This window comes from Peromyscus maniculatus, chromosome 4 (assembly GCF_049852395.1).
Source record: "Peromyscus maniculatus bairdii isolate BWxNUB_F1_BW_parent chromosome 4, HU_Pman_BW_mat_3.1, whole genome shotgun sequence".
NCBI lineage: Eukaryota > Metazoa > Chordata > Mammalia > Rodentia > Cricetidae > Peromyscus > Peromyscus maniculatus.
In genome coordinates, this window is record NC_134855.1 from 16,996,348 (window position 1) to 17,014,646 (window position 18,299).

Sequence of the window (18,299 nt, forward strand, 5' to 3'; positions counted from 1 at the left end):
GGGTGCCTAAACTGGCCATCTCCTATAATCAGATTGGTGACTACCCTAATTGTCATCAGAGAGCATTCATCCAGTTACTGATGGAAACAAATGCGGAGATCCACAGCCAAGCACTGAGCCAAGATTGTATGAGCCAGGGCAGTCAAAGTCATCATAAGAGAACCTACAGAAACAACTAATCTGGGTTCGTAGGAGCACACTGACTTTGGACAGAAAGCTAGGGAGCTGGCATGGGACCAACCTAGGACCTCTACATATGTGTGACAGTTTTGTAGCCTGGTCTATTTGTGGGACTCTAACAGTGGGATCAGGGTCTGTCCCTAATGCTTGAGATGGCTTTTTGGAACCTGTTCCCCATGCTGGGTTGCCTAGCAAAGCCTTAATACAAAAGGAGGAGCTTAGTCCTACCTCACCTTGATGTGCCATGCTTTGTTGACACCCATGGGAGACCTGCCCCTTTCTGAACAGAAACAGAGGAGGAGTGAATTGGGGCTGCAGAGGGGACATGGGGGTGAGGGATAGCAGAAGATGAGGGAGGGGAAATTGTGGTAGGAATGTAAAATAAATGAAAAAAATAATTAATAAAAAAGCAGTTAAATGTTTTAAGTGGCATTTACTAGGCCTTTCTACTAAGCATGGATATTGTATTGTCCTAACTACAGATGACAGGGCCTTTTTTAATGACATCGAGGTCCATGAAAAGGTGGGTTTTGTGGTCTTCGACCCTGCAAAAGACCCACACCCCCAATTATAAGGGCCATCGCCCCCATGAGATCCACCACAATTGAGCCCCACAGACCCATTCCACAGATGTGGCTCTTGAATCAAGAAGTATGGGTGGAACAGTGGTCTATAATTGAACCCAAGCTGTCAATTCTAAAGGAATTAGTTGCAGAATAGCTAAAGATGGGATGCATAGAACCATCCACAAGTAAATATAATACCCCCATATTTGTTATCCTCAAGAGATTGGGATACTACTGCCTCCTGCAGGATCTTCATGTAGTTAATGGTCAAATGGAAAAAATGAGGTCCACACAGCCAGGCCTCCCCTACCCTAGCGCTATTCCTCCATCTTATTACATTTTAGTTTTAGATGTTAAGAACTGCTTTTTTCAAATTCCCCTGGTGCCACAGGATCGAGATGATCTTGCCTTTACTGTATGGGAGATCTAATATGCATAAACTAGCTAAGAGATATCAGTGGACTGTTTTGCCCCCAGGAATGGAGAATAGCCCCACTATTTGCCAGTTATGTTTCTCAAGCTTTGGTCAATGTCTCCAGGGTTGTTCTTTTGATCCATTATATGGATGATCTTCTCCTGCCACACCCAGATGCAACCTACCTGAAAAAGACTGCCAAGGGAGTATTAGAAGATCTCAAACCATTACATCTGATGGTAGCTCCAGATAAGGATCAAGTGGTACCCCACTTTGCCTTTTTAGGCTTTTCCCTTGCTAAGTAGGTTTGTGGAATATTGCTACAACAGACCTGATTTTGTTGCTTTCATGAGGCTTGTGAGAGGAGTTTGGAACTTCGGATTAGACAAGCCAATGTGTTTTCAAAAGCTTAATGAACTATTGTGGGAGCTTAGAAGACAAGAATATTGAGGGCAATGCAAATCATGAAAGTCTGGCTTATGAAATTTCAGGGGGAGTCCCTAAAAGACTGGGCTATTTGAGTGTGAATAAAACCTCCTGGAAAGAAGCTGGGTCTGCAGAGACTGATTGGTCGATTAGAATTTCAGTATTGTAGACAGTTTGGATTGTTACAGGTCCAAAAGGCTAGTTACCTTATTTTGGGCTAGATCTAGCTCTCCATAACAGCAATTCTTTGCTCACCTCTGTGTCAGAACTAGCATCTTATGACTTATTAAACAAAAAACTTTTTAGAATCTCTATCCTTAGCAGACCACTAGCTTCTACCAACCCAAAAGCTAAGAATGGAATATCATCAGATAACATCTGGGACCTTCAGAAATGTTTCTTGCATCTCACTGTACCCTCCTTTCAGATGTACCCACCAATGCATTTTAAATTTGCTTTGATTTGTGAATATCTTTTTTTATTAAAGAAATTTTTTATTCATTTTACATACCAATCACAGATCTACTCTTCCCTCCTGCCCCTCTAGCCTCCCCTCTCCCAACCCACCTCCCATTCCCTCCTACAAGAAAGTAAAGCCTCCCACAGGGAGTCAGCAGAGCCTGGTACATTCAATAGAGGCAGGTCCAAGCCCTTCCCCCTGCCTCAAGCCTATGCTAGGTGTTCCACCATAAGTAGTGGGCTCCAAAGAGCCAGCTCATGCACAAGGGATGGATCCTGATCCTATTGCTAGGGGCCCCTTAAGCAGATCAAGCTACAAAACTGTCTTGCTTATTTTGCAGAGGGCCTAGTTCAGTCTCATTCAGGCTCCACAGGTGTTGGTCTAAATTTCATGAGTTCCCACTAGTTTGGTTTGGTTGTCTCTGTACGTTTTCCCCATTATGATCTTGATGCCCCTTGCTCATAGAATCCTTCTTCTCTCTCTTTGACTGGACTCCTGGAGTTTGCCCTGGTGTTTGGCTGTGGATCTCTGCATCTGCTTCCATCAGTTACTAGATGAAGGCTCTATGATGACAGGGTATTCACCAATCTGATTACTAGGGTAAGCCAGTTCAGGCACCTTCTCCACTATTGCTAGCAGTCTAAGGTGGGATCATCCTTGTGAATTTCTGGGAACTTCCCTAGCACTCAGATGTCTCCCTCTGTCATGGTATCTCTTTCATTGCTCTCCCACTCTGTCTCTGTTCCAGCTTGACCATCCTGTTCTATTGTTATGTTCTCATGAAACTGCTTCCATGTTGGAACATGGAATTTGAGGTAACTTAAAATTTGAGCCACTCAAAATGTCTTCAGAATTAAATATCTCTTATTCCCTTTAATTTGAGAGCTATGGTTCTTGTGTTGACAAGTGAGATATTTTGTATTAAGGATCAGTGGCTTCTGATGAACTGCGGCTGAAGAATCAGTTTTGATAAACTAGAAACAAGTACTACTGAAGTGAAATGTTTGCTTTACTGGGATAATTGATGCTTCTTAGCTGGAGATATCAGCTGTGATGAAGATAAGATAAGCATCCTTGAGGTATAGCTTACTGGAGGTGTTTTCTCAGGGTTAGCACACAGAGGTGTGTTTTAGAGGAAGCCAAGGCTGTGTCTCAAGTTGGCAATTGACTAGGTAATGTGTTAGAATCCCTTACGTGGTACTAGTTTTAGTGCCACAGAAACTGCAGGATTAAAAGGGTCATGGAGAGCAGCTAAAGTTTAGCACTGTGAGAGACATGGAGCCATTGCCCGAGGTGCACATTCAGCTATAGTGGAAACTTCAGGAATAAAGGGGTCATTGAGAGAATCTGAGCCTCAGCACCACATGACTAGCACCACATGACTAGCCTAGAGTAGCTGAAGAGATGCCAGGAGAGGTTATCAGAGAAAGTACAGTTTCCGTCATGGTGGAGAACCTCCAATTCTGGAGATGCCAGCACAGTGGGATCACTGCCAAAGACAACAGGTGCTGCAGCATGGCTGGCCGGAGCCACACTCTGTATGTTTCAGATGGCTGAGTCAGAGAAGGGTGGCTGCTCAGACAGCTCTTGATGTCCAGAGGACCGTGAGCTCCAGATGCTGGTGCTGAGCTAATGCATTCAATTAATATTTCTGGATGTTGGTTTGGCTTTGTATTTGTCATTGTGTCCTTTTTTTTCCTCTTGGAAGAAGTATTTTGCTTGTTTTTAGTCTCACAGTTGTGAGATTGTAGACTCCTAAAGAGATATTGGATATTTTAAAGAGATTGAGCTTTTCAAACTGTGTGAAATTTTAAAGGACTGGGACCTTTAAAGTCATACTCTGTTTTATATTGTGATAGTAACATGATCTCTTAGAGATGAATGAGAAAGAAATGGTTTAGTAGTGATGTGTGTGCCAAGTTAACGTATGGTTGATTGTGCTGATTAGTTTGTCAACTTGACAAAAACTAGAGCCACCTAGAGGAGGAACCTCAGATGAGAAAATGCTGTTAGACCAGACTGTGTATAAGCCTGTGGCACATTCTCTTGATTAATGAGTGATAAGAAAGGGGTCAGCCCACCATGGGCAGTATCATTCTTTGGGTTGGTGGTCTTGGGTTTTATATATAAAAAATAGGCTCATTATTGGTGACTCAGAGTTAATTACTAATGCATTTAATCCTTGAAAATGAGGAACATTTCATCTAAACAATGAACTAATTCTTGGTTCCAGCTATAACACATTGAATTTTTTTTAAAGAAAAGTTTTGCCTAAAGTGGGTGAGTTGACATTATTCAATGTGGGCAAATCCAATCACCTCCCAGGACATAGATCCAATCTCTGGCTCCCAGTATAAGAGCCATGAAGAAAGTTGTCTATGATGCTATACATACAGAGTTTGGTAATAAAGCCAGTGTTTACAACTGGCCAAAAAGTCGGGGCTATGCCTAAGTTGTTGCTGGAGGGCTTCTCTCCAGGTTCCCCAAGCCCCGCAGTCCCACAATCCACTTATAAAATAATCACTCAGACGCTTATTTCACTTATAAACTGTATGGCCATGGCAGGCTTCTTGCCAACTGTTCTTTTATCTTAAATTAACCCATTTTTATAAATCTATACCTTGCCACGTGGCTGGTGGTTTACCAGAGTTTTTACATGTTGCTTGTCCTGGCGGTGGCTGCAGTGTCTCTCCCCCTTCTTTCTGTTTCCCCAATTCTCCTCTCTCTTTGTCCTGCCTATACTTCCTGTCTGGTCACTGGCCATCAGTATTTTATTTATATAGAATGATATCCACAGCACTTCCCCTTTTCTTCTTTTTTTTTAAAAGGAAGGTTTTAACTTTAACATGGTAAAATTACATATAACAAAACAATTATCGAGCAAGAATTATAGTTACAATATTAAAGATGTCCTATCTATCTTATATTTGTGAGTTTAAGGTTTTATATCTAACTTATCTTTTATCATAACTGAGGAAATTACAACTATCTAGTCTTCAACCACATCAAAGACCTCAGAAGGATATAATGGTACCCGAGAAATGGTAGATGGATGCAAGCAACTTTTGGGAATCTTGCAAGAGTAGACCAAGACAGCTGGCAGCCTGGACAGTCACCTAATGTTTCTCAGCATTGTTGGTGCATTCAAAGTGGCTACAGGCCTAGAGTATCTGACAGACCATTTTCAGAAGCAGGAATTCTGAAAGACCATCTTACCCTGTCTTGGCAGAGAACAGTGGTTGCTTTCCTTGTGATATTGCTCTATATAAATAAAACACTGATGGCCAGTGACCAGGCAGGAAGTAGGTTGCCAGGCAGGAAGTAGGTGGGACAAGGAGAGAGGAGAATTCTGGAAAGCGGAAGGCTGAGGGGGGAGACACTGCAGCCATCGCCAGAACAAGCAGCATGTAAAGACGCCGGTAAGCCACCAGCCATGTGGCAAGGTATAGATTTATAAAAATGGGTTAATTTAAGATAAAAGAACAGTTAGCAAGAAGCCTGCCACGGCCATACAGTTTATAAGTGAAATAAGCGTCTGAGTGATTATTTTATAAGTGGATTGTGGGACTGCGGGGCTTAATGGAACCTGGAGAGAAGCCCTCCAGCAACACTAAGTATTTACCTTTACAAGTTGGAGTAAAGGATAGGAAAGAAGGTTGCTGTTCCACTCTGACCCTCCCCTGCTCACATGTCGTTTTCCATAAAAGGTCATCCCAGAAGATGGATATCACAGGAAAATGACTATGAGCAGTAGAAGAATGGAAAAATAACCTCAGTACAAACTTGCCAAAACTCTTAATCTAAATACCTCCTTCCATTTTCACCTAGCATAAGCCTGATGTTGTCTAAATTAAACTCAATACAAAAATCACATTTTCATTAGGAAGAATTAAAACAATAATAAGTGAATCAATCAATTAATCAATGCATTGTTCTTTTATTCTGATCAAGAAAATAGAAAAACAAAGTAGGCCGTCCATGGACCCGCTCCAGTCTCTCTGTTCCCCCAGACCCAATCCCCGAGGCTCACCTCTAGTGCTGCAGCTGAATACCACCTGTAGCTTTTCTTCCCCCTACCCACATCTGTGGATCTCACAGACTGACCTCTCCTGCCCTTCCTTCCCTTACCTCTCCTTGCATCCCAGTCTCTAATACCAGTAGATATTCCTATGAACACACCAGCTGAGCAGGCCAGGAAAACAGGCGACACACACCCATCATATCATCTTAAAATTCAGAAATTAGCACCTAGAACTATAATCACCCCAAATCCAGATGTCTAGATGCCAGTGTGAGAATATAATAATAGCCAGGGCAGTATGTCACCCCTAGAACCCAGCTATCCTACCACAGCAGGTCCTGAACATTCCAACAGTTGATCACAAGAGAAAGGCCTTAAAACCAACTATATGAAGATGATAGAGGTTCTTAAAGAGGAAATGAATAAACAGTGTAAAGAAAGCCAGGAAAACATTAAATAAATAATTAGGAGGAAATGAATAAAACTGTTCAAGCCTGAAAACGGAAATAGAAGCAATAAAGAGAACAGAAAGTCCCAGAAAATAGAAAGACCAGACAAGAAAATCCCCCTACCACATAGTAATGAAAACACTAAACATACAGAACAAAGAAAGAATTAAAAGCTGAAAGAAGAAATGACCAATTAACATATAAAAGCAGACCTATTAGAATAACACCTGACTTCTCAACAAAGACTCTGAAAGCCAGAAGGGCCTGGACAGACTCTAAGAGACCACACACACCTGCCTAGACTATTATATATAGCAAAATTTTCAATCAATGTAGATGGAGAAAATAAGATATTCCATGATAAAGTCAAATTTAAACAATATCTATCTATAAATCCAGCTCTACAGAGGTGCTAGAAAGGAACATTTTTAAGAGGTTAACTACACCCATTAAAACACAGGAAATAATAATCTCATACCAGCAAATCCAAAAGAAGGGAAACACACACACACATACCACCACCACCACCACCACCACCACCACCACCACCACCACCAGAACAGGAATCAATAATTATTGGTCATTGGTAACTGATATCTCTCATTATCAGTGGTCTCAATTCCCTAGCAAAAAGACAGACTAATAGAATGGATTTGAAAACAGGATCCATCCTTCTGCTTCATCCAAAAACACATCTTAACACCAAGGATAGACATTACCTTAGGGTGAAAGGTTGGAAAAACATATTCCAAGTGAATGGATGTAAGAACCAAGCTGATGTAGCCGTTTTAATATTTAGCAAAATAGGGTTCAACCCAAAACTTACTAGAACATAGAGGGAAGGAGACTTTATACTCATTAAAAAAACCCCCACAAAGATGACATTGCAAGGCTTAACATCTATGCCCCAAACACAAGGACACCTATCAAAGAAACACTATTACAACATAAATCACATATTGACCTTCAATAGCTTATTCTTATCAATGGTCAGGTCATCCAGACAAAAATCTAAACAGAGAAATACTGGAGCTAACATATGTTATAAACCAAATGGACCTAACAGATACTTATAAAACATTCACTTAACACTAAAGAATATGCCTTATCAGCACCTCATGGAACTTTCTCCAAAATTGAACGCATACTTGGACACAAAACAAGTCTCAACAGATTCAATAAAATTAGAATACCTCCTTGCATCCTATCAGACTACCATGGATTAAAGCTGGATATCAACAACAAAACCAGAAACCTTACAAACCCATGTAAACTGAACAACTCACTACTGAATGAAAAATGGGTCAAGACAGAAAAAAGAAATTAAAGATTTTTTAGAATTCAAAGAAAATGGATATATAGCATACCCAAAATACAATCAAAATGATGTTAAAAGTTCATATTACTAAGTGCCTACATTAAAAAAAAAATGGGGGCTGGAGAGATGGCTTAGAGGTTAAGAGCACTGGCTGTTCTTCCAGAGGTCATGAGTTCAATTCCCAGCAACCACGTGGTGGCTTACAACCATCCATAATGAGATTTGGTGCCCTCTTCTGACCTGCAGGTGTATATGCAGATAGAACACTGTATACATAATAAATAAATAAATCTTAAAAAAAAAAATGGAACACTCTCATACTAAAAACATCACACCTGAAAGCTCTAGAACAAAAAGAAGTAAGCTCACCCAAGAGGAGTAGATGGCAAAAACAATCAATCTGAGGGCAGAAATTGATAAAATAGAAACAAAGAAAACAGTAAGAAGAATCAATGAAACAAAGAGTTGGTTCTTAGAGAAAATCCCACAAGATAGACAAGCCCTTATCCAAACCAACTAAAAAGACACAGAAAAAAATATTCAAATTAACAAAATAAGAAACCAAATGGAGAAATAACAGACTCCAAGGAAATCTAGAGTCATTAGATCATACTTCAAAAACCCATACTCCACAAAATTAGAAAGTCTAAAAGAAATGAACAAATTTCTTGATAGATACAACTTACCAAAGTTAAGTTAAGACTAGATAAACAATTTACATGGACTAATAACCTCTAAGGAAATAGAAACAGTCATTATAAGTCTCCCAATCAAAAAAAGCCCAGAGTCAGATGCTTTCAATGCAGAATTCTACCAGACTTTGAAAGAAGACCTAATACCAATACCCCTCAAATTATTCCACAAAATAGAAGCAGAAAAAAATCCATTGCTTTTATGAGGACATAGGTACCCTGATACCCAAACCACATAAAGATTCAGCAAAGAAAGCGAATTACAGACCAATTTCCTTTATGAGTATACATGCAAAAATTCTCAATAAAATTCTTGCAAACCAAATCCAAGAACAGATCGAAAAGATCAGTCACCATGACCAAGTAGGCTTTATCCCAGAGATACAGGGATGGTTTAACATCAATCAATGTAATCCACCATATAAACAAACTGAAAGAAAAAACAACACATGATCATCTTTTTAAATGCAGAAAAGGCTTTTTGCAAAATTCAACACCCCTTCATGATAAAAGTCCTGGAGAGACTAGAGATACAAAGGACATACCTAAACATAATAAAGGCAACATACAGCAAGCCTATAACTTATGTCAAATTAAATTAAATTAAATCCCATTAAATTTAGGACTAAGACAAGGCTGTCCAATCTCTCCACATCTATTCAACATAGTACTTGAAGTCTTAGCTAGAGCAAAAAGACAACTGAAGGAAATAAAGGTGATAAACACTGGAAAGGAAGAAGTCATAGTATCTTTACTTGCAGATGATATGATAGTATATATAACTGACTCCAAGAATTCCACTGGGATACTCCTATGGCCGATAAATACTTTCAGCAAAGTAGCTGAATACAAAGATTAATTCAAGAAAATCAGTAGCCCTTCTATATACAAATGACAAACAAACTGAGAAAGAAATCAGGAAAGTAACACCTTTCCCATTAGCCTCAAATATCTTAGGGTAACTCTAACCTAGCAAGCAAAGACTTGTATGATAAAAGCTACAGGTCTTTGAAGAAGCTGAAGAAGATGTCAGAAGACAGAAAGATTGCCCATGTTCATGGATTGATCGGATTAACATAGTAAAAATGGCCATCCTATCAAAAACAATCTACAGATTCAATGCAATCCTATCAAAATTCCAACACAGTTCTTTATAGACCTTGAAAAGTCAATTCTAAACTTCATATGGAAAAATGAAAGACCCAGGAGAGTTTATTGTATAATACTGCACAATAAAAGATAGTCTGGAGGTATCACCATCCCTGATTTCAAGCTATACTACAGAGCTGTAGTAATAAAAATCTTATGGTATTGGCATAGAAACTGACCTGTTGAGCAATGGAATTGAATTTAAGACCCAGACACAAATCCGCACACTTATGGACACTTGAATTTGATAAAGAAGCTAGAAATACATACTTAAAAAAAGAGTATCTTCAACAAATGGTGCCAATCAAATTGGATGGCTGTATGTAGCGAATGCAAATAGACCCATACTTATTATCTTGCACAAAACTCAAGTCCAAATAAATCAAAGACCTTTATATAATACCAGACACACTGAAACTGATAGAAGAGAAAGTGGAAAAAGGCCTTGAATGCATTGGCACAGGAAATGACTTTCGAAATAGAACACCAATAGCACAGGCCCTAAGATAGACAATTAATAAATGGGATCTCAAGAAACTGAAAAACTTCTGTAAATCAGAGGATGCCATCAATAAGACAAAGCAGCAGCCACAGAATGGGAAAAGTTTTTTTTTTTTAACCAACTCCACATTCAATAAAGAACTAATATCCAAAATATATGAAGAACTCAAGAAAGTAGTTATCAAAAAACAAATAATCTAATTAAAATGGGGTACATGTCTAAACAGAAAATTCTCAATGGAGAAATCTCAGATGGCAAAAAAAAACACTAAGTGTTTAACATCCTTAGCCATCAGGGAAATGCAAATCAAAACCTCTTTGAGGTTCCATCTTATTCCTGTTAGAATGGCTAAGATAAAAAACACAAGTGACAGCTTACGCTGACGAGGATGTGGAGCAAGGGAAACACTCCTCCTCCATTGCTGTTGGGAGTACAAACTTGTAATAGGCACTATGGAAATCAATATGGCAAGTCCTCAGAAAGTTGGGAGTCAATCTACCTAAAGATCCACCTATGCCGGTCTTGCGTGCATATACCCAAAGGATGCTCCATCCTACCACAAGGACACTTGCTCAATTATGTTCATAGCAGCTTTATTCATAATAGCTAGAAATTGGAAATAACCTAGATGTTCCTCAACTGAAAAGGGGTTAAACAAAATGTGGTACATTTACACTATGGAGTATTACTCAGTTGTTAAAAAACAATGACATCATGAAATTTGTGGGCAAATGAATGGAACTAGGAAAAAAAATCATCTTGAGTGAGGTAACTCAGACCCAGAAAGACAAATATGGTATGTATTTACTTATAAGTAGATATTAACTGTTAAGTAAATAATAACCAAGCTACAATTCCTGGACCCAGAGAGACTAAGTAAAGAGCAGGTGTTGAGCGGTGATGTATGGATCTCCCTGGGAAGGGGAAATAGAATAGTTTTTTTGGGTAGACTGGGATGGGGTGACAGGAAAGATCAGGTAGGGGACAGATTGGACAAAGTGAGAGAATGCAGAGAAAGATGCCTGGATTTGAGAGGTGTTTGGGGGTGTGTGTGGAAACCTAGTGCAGTGGAAACTTCCTGGAATCTATGAGGGTGATCTTAGTGAGGACTTTTAGTAATTGGGGAATATGGAATTTCAATTAGCCATCTCTTACAGTCAGGCATGGCTTCCAGTTGCATTCAGTTGAGTTGTAGGATGAGGGGGTCCCATGGAGACCCTCAAACAACCCAGGCTGATGTCAGGATAGAAGGCTGCACTCTGCAAACTGACAGTCAAGTCCCGTTGCTGAGGGATCCACACAGATCACTGAACATGGAGAGACAGAGCTTGTGCTTGAATGGAGCCTTCACCCCTGTGTTCTTTCTAGTCTCTTTGCCATGGGAAAATCCTTTGTAGGCTACCAAAAGAGAAATGTGGACACCAACACTGTCACCAAACTTTCGACCAACACTCTATGCTGCCTGCAAGATGTGCTAGGGCAATGATAGGGCAGAACCTGTGGGAGTGGCCGACCAATGACTGGTTTAATTTGAGTCTCATGCCATGAGAGGGAGCCCATGCTCTACACTGCCTAGATGGCCAGGTACTGGGGATTTGATTCCTCAGAGACCTAGTGTAGACCTAAACATAACTGGCAGTGGGGAGAGGGGAATCTATGAAATGATTCCTAATGACATTCTGCTCTACTTGTAGATCCATAGATCAGTGCCTTATTCAGTAGTTGTCAGAGAGACTTACTCTGGCAGCAGATGGGAGCAGATACAGGGACCCACACCCAGACATTAGGAGAAGAGAAAGTATAAGTTGGAGGTCTCCATTGCATCCCTCCTCTCAGAGCTTTCAGAATCCTGTGGAAGAGGGGGAAGAAAAATTTTAAGAGTCAGAGGGGATAGAAGGCACCTGGAGAATATTGCCCACTGAGTAAACTAAGAAGGGTGTATATGGCAGTTCACAGAACTCACAGAGATTACAATGGTAAGTGGGGGACTGCATGGGTCTGCATCAGATTTTCTGTATATGTGCTGTGGCTGTTAGCTTGATGTTTTTGTGGGACTCCTAACTGTGGGAATGAGGGGATCTCTGGCTCTTTTGCCTACTCTTGGGACTTTTTTCCTCCTGTTGTGTTGCCTTGTCCAGCTTTATTGAGAGGGCTTTTGCCTTGTCTTATTGTATTTTGTTTTGCCATCTTTGGTTGTTGTCTCTTGAAGGACTGCTCTTTTCTAATGGGAGACAGAGAGGGTGGGTCTGGGGGAGAGGGGAGGTTGGTGTGAGCTGGGAGGAGTAGAGAGGGAGGGGAAACTGGTCAGGATGTATTGTATGAGAGAAGAATCTATTTTCAATTAAAAATAAAAAATAAGATTTTTTGAACTATTTCATTAAAAATAATTTAATAGTGTTGGAATTATTTAGAAATTGGATATATAATTAAGGATAAGAAGCCATAGGAGTAAGAACACTGTTCCTCATATTAAAAGTCAGAGTTAATGTAGATAAAGAGAAGAACGTTGTTTACAACAAATGGATGTTCTAGATTTTCCTCTTGCTTTTTTTCTGACTTTCATTTGCTTGCTTTTTAGGCATAGCATACATTGGAAGAAGGATTTGTTTTGTGTTTCTTTTTATTTTTTTATGTGTAGCAGAGATGGTATCCCAGGAATAAACATAGGAGGAATACAGGACTGCTCCATTACTTAATGCTCTTTAAGGAAAATAATAATATAATCTTCATATTGAAATGGTGCAGATTGGTAAGTAGAATGGAGTAATCTAAGAAAAATCATAACCCTTGTATCAAACATTGACTTATTCTCTTAAGTGTCGTGATATTTTATAACTTAGGCGATCTGAATCCTGCCTACTAATATCAATAACTCCATACTCAGGAGGTTAGGATATTAAATGAAATAATGAATATAACATACTTTGATATGATATGAACTTAATAAATGGTAGCTCATGGAATGAAAACCCCAGTTTGGTTAGACAATAAATAAGAATCTTAACTTCATTTGAAAATTCTTAGAATTATATCCTCATGTGCTGAAAAGACTTTTAAAGGCAATAATGATTTTATTACCATTGAAAAGCTACTGCAGTGATAGATGTTGTAGTGTATGGTTTAATATTCCAAAGGGAGGGAAAAGAGGATTCTCCAGAGTTGGCCATTCCAACCAGACAGCTTGATGTTTCAATCCCCAGGAAAATTCCAGATGACTTATAGATTGGGAAAATTTTTATATAAAGTGTTAAAAGGAAGTTGTGATTGCTGAAACCAGTACTTAATAAAATGCAAGTCATGCTGAAAGCAACAAGATTTCCTCTTTTAAAAGAGAATTTTGTATGCAAAACTCATCAGAAAAATGCCAGAGATGTAAAGTAAATATTTCAAGAGAGTATGTGAAAATGGTTATATAAAATTTTGATATGCTAATATATATTTTGAATATCCAAATAAGTATCTTAAAATATTACTTTATAAATTATTTGATAGCATAATCTATATTCTGTAGAGTATTTAATGAAATCTTGAAGATCTTGCAGTAAGCAGAACATTGTGAAATAATACTCTAGTCCCAGCGATAGTGTCCATGAATAGACAGCCTTTGTCATACTGTACTTATTTATAAGTGCCTTTTTTTGTGTGTGGTTTTCTGAGACAGGGTTTCTCTGTGTAGCTCTGTCTGTTCTAAAACTCATGCTGTAGACCAGGCTGGCCTCAAACTCACAGAGGTTCACCTGTGCCTCCTGAATCCTGGGATTACTGCTCAGCACAAGTGCCATTTTATTTTTAAAGGAACACAGAGTCTTTCCAACCAAGGAGAATCAAGGAACATATTATATAAAAATATACTTATGGAATGAGTGATATTGTCCTAAGTATTGATTTCAAATTTTTTAATGACTGGTTTTTTTTAAGGTAAATGTTATATTAAGAAAAATGCTTGTTAAAATTAACATATTTAATTTATAAAGAGCACATACACATAAAGAAAAGCATCAGGATCCAATTGAAAAAGAGTGAAGGGAGTGACTAGAAACACCACAGAGTGGGAAGTACAAATAGCTAACAGAATGAACATTATTTATTCTCACTTACCATCAATGAAATGGAATGAAAATTAATATTCACAATTACCATGCAACAAATTAGCACAGTCCTAGACAAGCATGATATTTTCTGTGCATTAAAGAGGCCCTGAACAAGCAGTTTCCTGCATTGTCAGTGGGAGTGAACGAATAATTTGGGGATCAAATTAATGATTTGGATTAAGAATCCTGACAATGTTTAAAACTAGCAATTCAATTTCTAAGGAGTAGAAGTTCTCCATGAGTTTTAGGTGTGAAAGTATTTCACCTTATGTTTTGTGTGTGTGTGTGTGTGTGTGTGTGTGTGTGTGTGTGTGTGTGTGCGAGAGAGAGAGAGAGAGAGAGAGAGAGAGAGAGAGACAGAGAGAGACAGAGAGAGACAGAGACAGAGACAGAGAGAGACAGAGAGACAGAGACACAGAGAGATTGAATTTAGCATTTTTTTTCATTTCTTTTTTGAGATTATTTGAAGTTCGTTTAGTTTAGTTTAATGGAGTGCTATCTAGGAAGTCCAAGGTGATAGGTTTGGATTGACTATAAAGACTTTCAGGAGAGCACGGGTGCTATGACTTAACACCCTTAACATAGTCCCTCCCAGCTCTTCCCCATTTCGCTGCCATGCTTTGAGCGAAGTACTCAAGCCCTTAGAATCTCGGACATGTCATCAGTCCTGGGAGGAAGCTCCTGGAGGCATAGCAAAAAGTAATCCTTAAAGTAAGTTTTGAAAGAGTTACACAATTTCCGACTTTAAGAACTCAGTGGAATTATGTCTGCTGTTAGTAACACTTGGATCTAGGTGATACTGAAAGAGACGGAGAACACGTACAGAACACCTCACTAGTGGAAGGAATGAACATTGTTAATGCTAGTGTAAATGCATAAGCACATTTTAAATCATTTAAGGAAACAGAAGCCTATGTGTAACTTGTTTGGGAGAGCAAGTATGCCTCTGTACTTGTCTTTACTAGCTAACAACCACGTAGAGATCAAAGTGGGACTTAAGGTGAGCGCTAAATAACCGTGGGTGAAAATTTCAGCTTCAAGAGGCTCAGAAATTAGGAGTATGTGTGCTAATCCTTTTATGGGAATGTGGAAAGCTTCGTGCTACTTTAAATTTAGCTTAAAGCTCTCTTGCTCCTCCTTGGCTTAAAAAAAAAATTACAGATTTGATTCCTACAAATCGGCAGCTGAGCTTGAGAGTCAAAAGTTAAGACACAGGAAGCCAGTGAACTTCTGGACAACAAACACAGGGCCAGCTGTTGGTTGTCCTAGATTTTAGCACCTGCAGGTTTCTGAAAGTGCTGTGTGGTCTTGTTGCAATCCTGGTCAGTCTAGTGTTTTGCCTTAAAAACAAACAAACAGAATAAACCAGCTCTTTTTCCTATTTGGAACTTACTTGTGACAGCTGCTGAAAAAACAGGAAGTGATTGGAATGCTTTTACAGCTTCGCTGGACTGCGGGCTGCTTTACAGCCTCTCTCTCCCAAAAACAGCTGTGCAGGGGGTAAAGCACCCACGGAAAGTCTTCTACCTCACTGAGCTCTGCTCGCTAGTTTTGGGTGCATGTCAAATGCAAAGCAGGTTTAGGTGCTGGGGTTTATTTCTTATTCATGTATTTTTTTCCCCCTTATTCGGCGGGGTTTGAGGGACCGCTGCGTTATAGAAACTGGTGGGGGAGGGGAGGGAAAGAGGGAAAAGAAGGAACTAGGGAGAGAGGAAGTTAAACGTAGCTCCCCTCTCTGCCTTTATTAGGGAACCCAATATGGCATCTTGCATGAGGAGCTTGTTTTCTGACCACAGCAGATACGTTGAATCTTTCCGGAGGTTTCTAAATAATTCCACGGAACACCAGTGCATGCAGGAATTCATGGACAAGAAGCTGCCAGGCATAATAGCAAGGTAACAAAAAGGCGTTTCTGCCAATGGTCTAACCTGTGGGCAAAGACAGACAGGTGGAACCCAGCCCAAGGGGTAGGCAGAGGTGGAGGAAACCCTGGGATTAGAGTCAGAGCCGATCACAGCTGCCTGCCCGGCCTTGCCTAGACCGGCCGGCCTGGCTTATGCAGCTGTGTTTGCTTTAAATACCAAGACAGATTTGTGCCGCATAGCTGGCAGTGCAGGGTAAGTGTTAACCATTTGAAGGCTTTAAAGGCACAAGCCCAACCCTATTTGGGAAAAGACAAGATTTTTTTCTAGCCTCCTTTCAAATTTTATGTTTAAAAAAAAAAAATCCCAAATGGATTCTGGTATTCATTCCTTAGAATCAAATATAAGTAAATTGCAGAATACTCTTTACTCCAGGGCATAGAATTAGTGCTTCTCAATTCTAATAATATTGATTTAAATTCATTTCCTTTATCTGTTGTTATAATTATTCTCCCAAAAGCTGTCTTTTCCTTTCAATTTAATATTATCAATATGATCCTGAAAAAAAGGATCATTTTACCATTATCAGTGAAACTGGTTTCTGTCCTTCTCACAGACTCCCTTATTTATCATTTATTTTTGATTAATGTGTTCAATTTGCCCCAAAGCTGATAAGCATTATTGAGGTAACAGATTCTGCAGGCTAAAGATAATCAAGTCACCTATCTGGGGATAAATTGTTTCGACTCCTTCAGTTTCAAGAAGTAACTATGGAAAACTAGTAAGAAATGACTGACTGTGGACCTAATTTACAAACAACAAAGCAATCTGGTATTTTATCTTTTGCATTCTGAATTTCTCTGTGGAGTTAGTTTCCTGTGGTGGTTCCTCTGCCTACCCAGAGCAGACTTGTTGGACAAATGCAGAATCGTGTGCTTCTTCTTCTCCTCTTCCTTCTCTTGTCAAGCACTTTTCCAACTGAGTCATTTCCCCAGCCTTGTGTTTTCTGTCTTAACAAGGTTAATGAATTGACGTGGAATAGGACAAAGGGTATAAAAACGAAATCATGGGCTCTACCCCCCACCCTGTGCATACATGGGTTCCACTAAGTGTAAGTGGATTTAGGATTTACAATCAACAGCACAAGAAGTTGGGAGGGACACATGGTGGCAGGAGCAGATCTATTGGAGGGGAAGGTGAAGGAGATCACCCTCTGAGACCCTGGATTAAGCACAAAGCACACCTAAACACCTGTTTTCTCAGAGAGATCCTTTATTAAGCTGGGAAGAAAAGTTACAGTGGCTGCTTTCTGACTCAGGCAGAGAAACAGCAGCAAATGACCTTGCAGGTATAATTTTTAAGGGGAGAAAAAGGGGAGGTCTGTGTTAGAATGGACTAGGATGCGGTGGTATGTTTTGATTGGGCATGTTAATTAGGTGAACCAAAGAGGGCTTTTGATTGCTGGACTTTAATACTTCAATAGCTGGACCTTGGTAGTCAGCCTCAGGAGGAGGAAGTGGCCAAGCAAAGGAATAGACCTTGGTGGCTAGCTACAGGAATGTAATCTGGCAGTTTTTAGCAAGGCAGAGAGAACTGGGGAAGGAGGGCAGCAAGGCCTGGCAGAGCACCATGCTGGAGTGGGCTAGAGTCCCTTCAGAGGGAACACTGGGTGAACTTGACCAAAACCTATTACGTACATGTATGACTTTTCAAACTAAAAAATATGAAAATATTAAAGCTTTTATCTGAAATTATAATTTATTTCTTTGGACCTTTCTACTCATGGGCTCCTTCTTCAGTACTTTTTCAGTTTGGATGATACACATTCATCCCTTAGCTTAACCAGATCCTTGATTTTCCTCAGCCTCACAGCTTAGTCTGATGAAGGATGGTTTTAACACAATAGTGACCCTCCTGTCTGCTGAGTGTGTCCAGTCTAGACGAAATGTTGATGGTAGAATATGTGAAAGACTCGTGAAATTTTGGTTGTAACTAAATTCATGTTACAATAGTAATATATAAAGTTATGAATAAGGAAGCAATTTTGCTAGACATGGGGGCCCATGCTGTAATCCCAGCATTTAGGAGGCAAAGGCAAGATTCCCATGAGTTCCAGGCCAGGATGGGTTACAATGTGAGACTCTGTTCAAAAAAGAAAACAAAGAAAA

At 39.6% G+C, this 18,299-nt stretch overlaps 1 protein-coding gene across 7 annotated transcripts in view; it reads left to right on the forward strand.

Moving 5' to 3' along the window:
- The window catches only part of Hnmt (histamine N-methyltransferase), a 60,331-nt gene that overhangs the window by 16,553 nt on the left and 25,479 nt on the right, over nucleotides 1–18,299 (forward strand). For 2 of the 7 annotated variants that reach the window (XM_076569335.1, XM_076569334.1), the window contains 2 exons: nucleotides 12,757–12,927; nucleotides 16,018–16,164. In XM_076569335.1, coding sequence (XP_076425450.1) covers nucleotides 16,028–16,164 — 137 coding nt within the window. In that variant the 5' untranslated portion in view covers nucleotides 12,757–12,927; nucleotides 16,018–16,027. Of the gene's footprint in view, nucleotides 1–12,756; nucleotides 12,928–15,483; nucleotides 15,592–15,634; nucleotides 15,853–16,017; nucleotides 16,165–18,299 lie in introns of those variants that run through there. The other 5 variants (XM_015999581.3, XM_042275206.2, XM_015999579.3 and 2 more) reach the window with 5 other exon arrangements.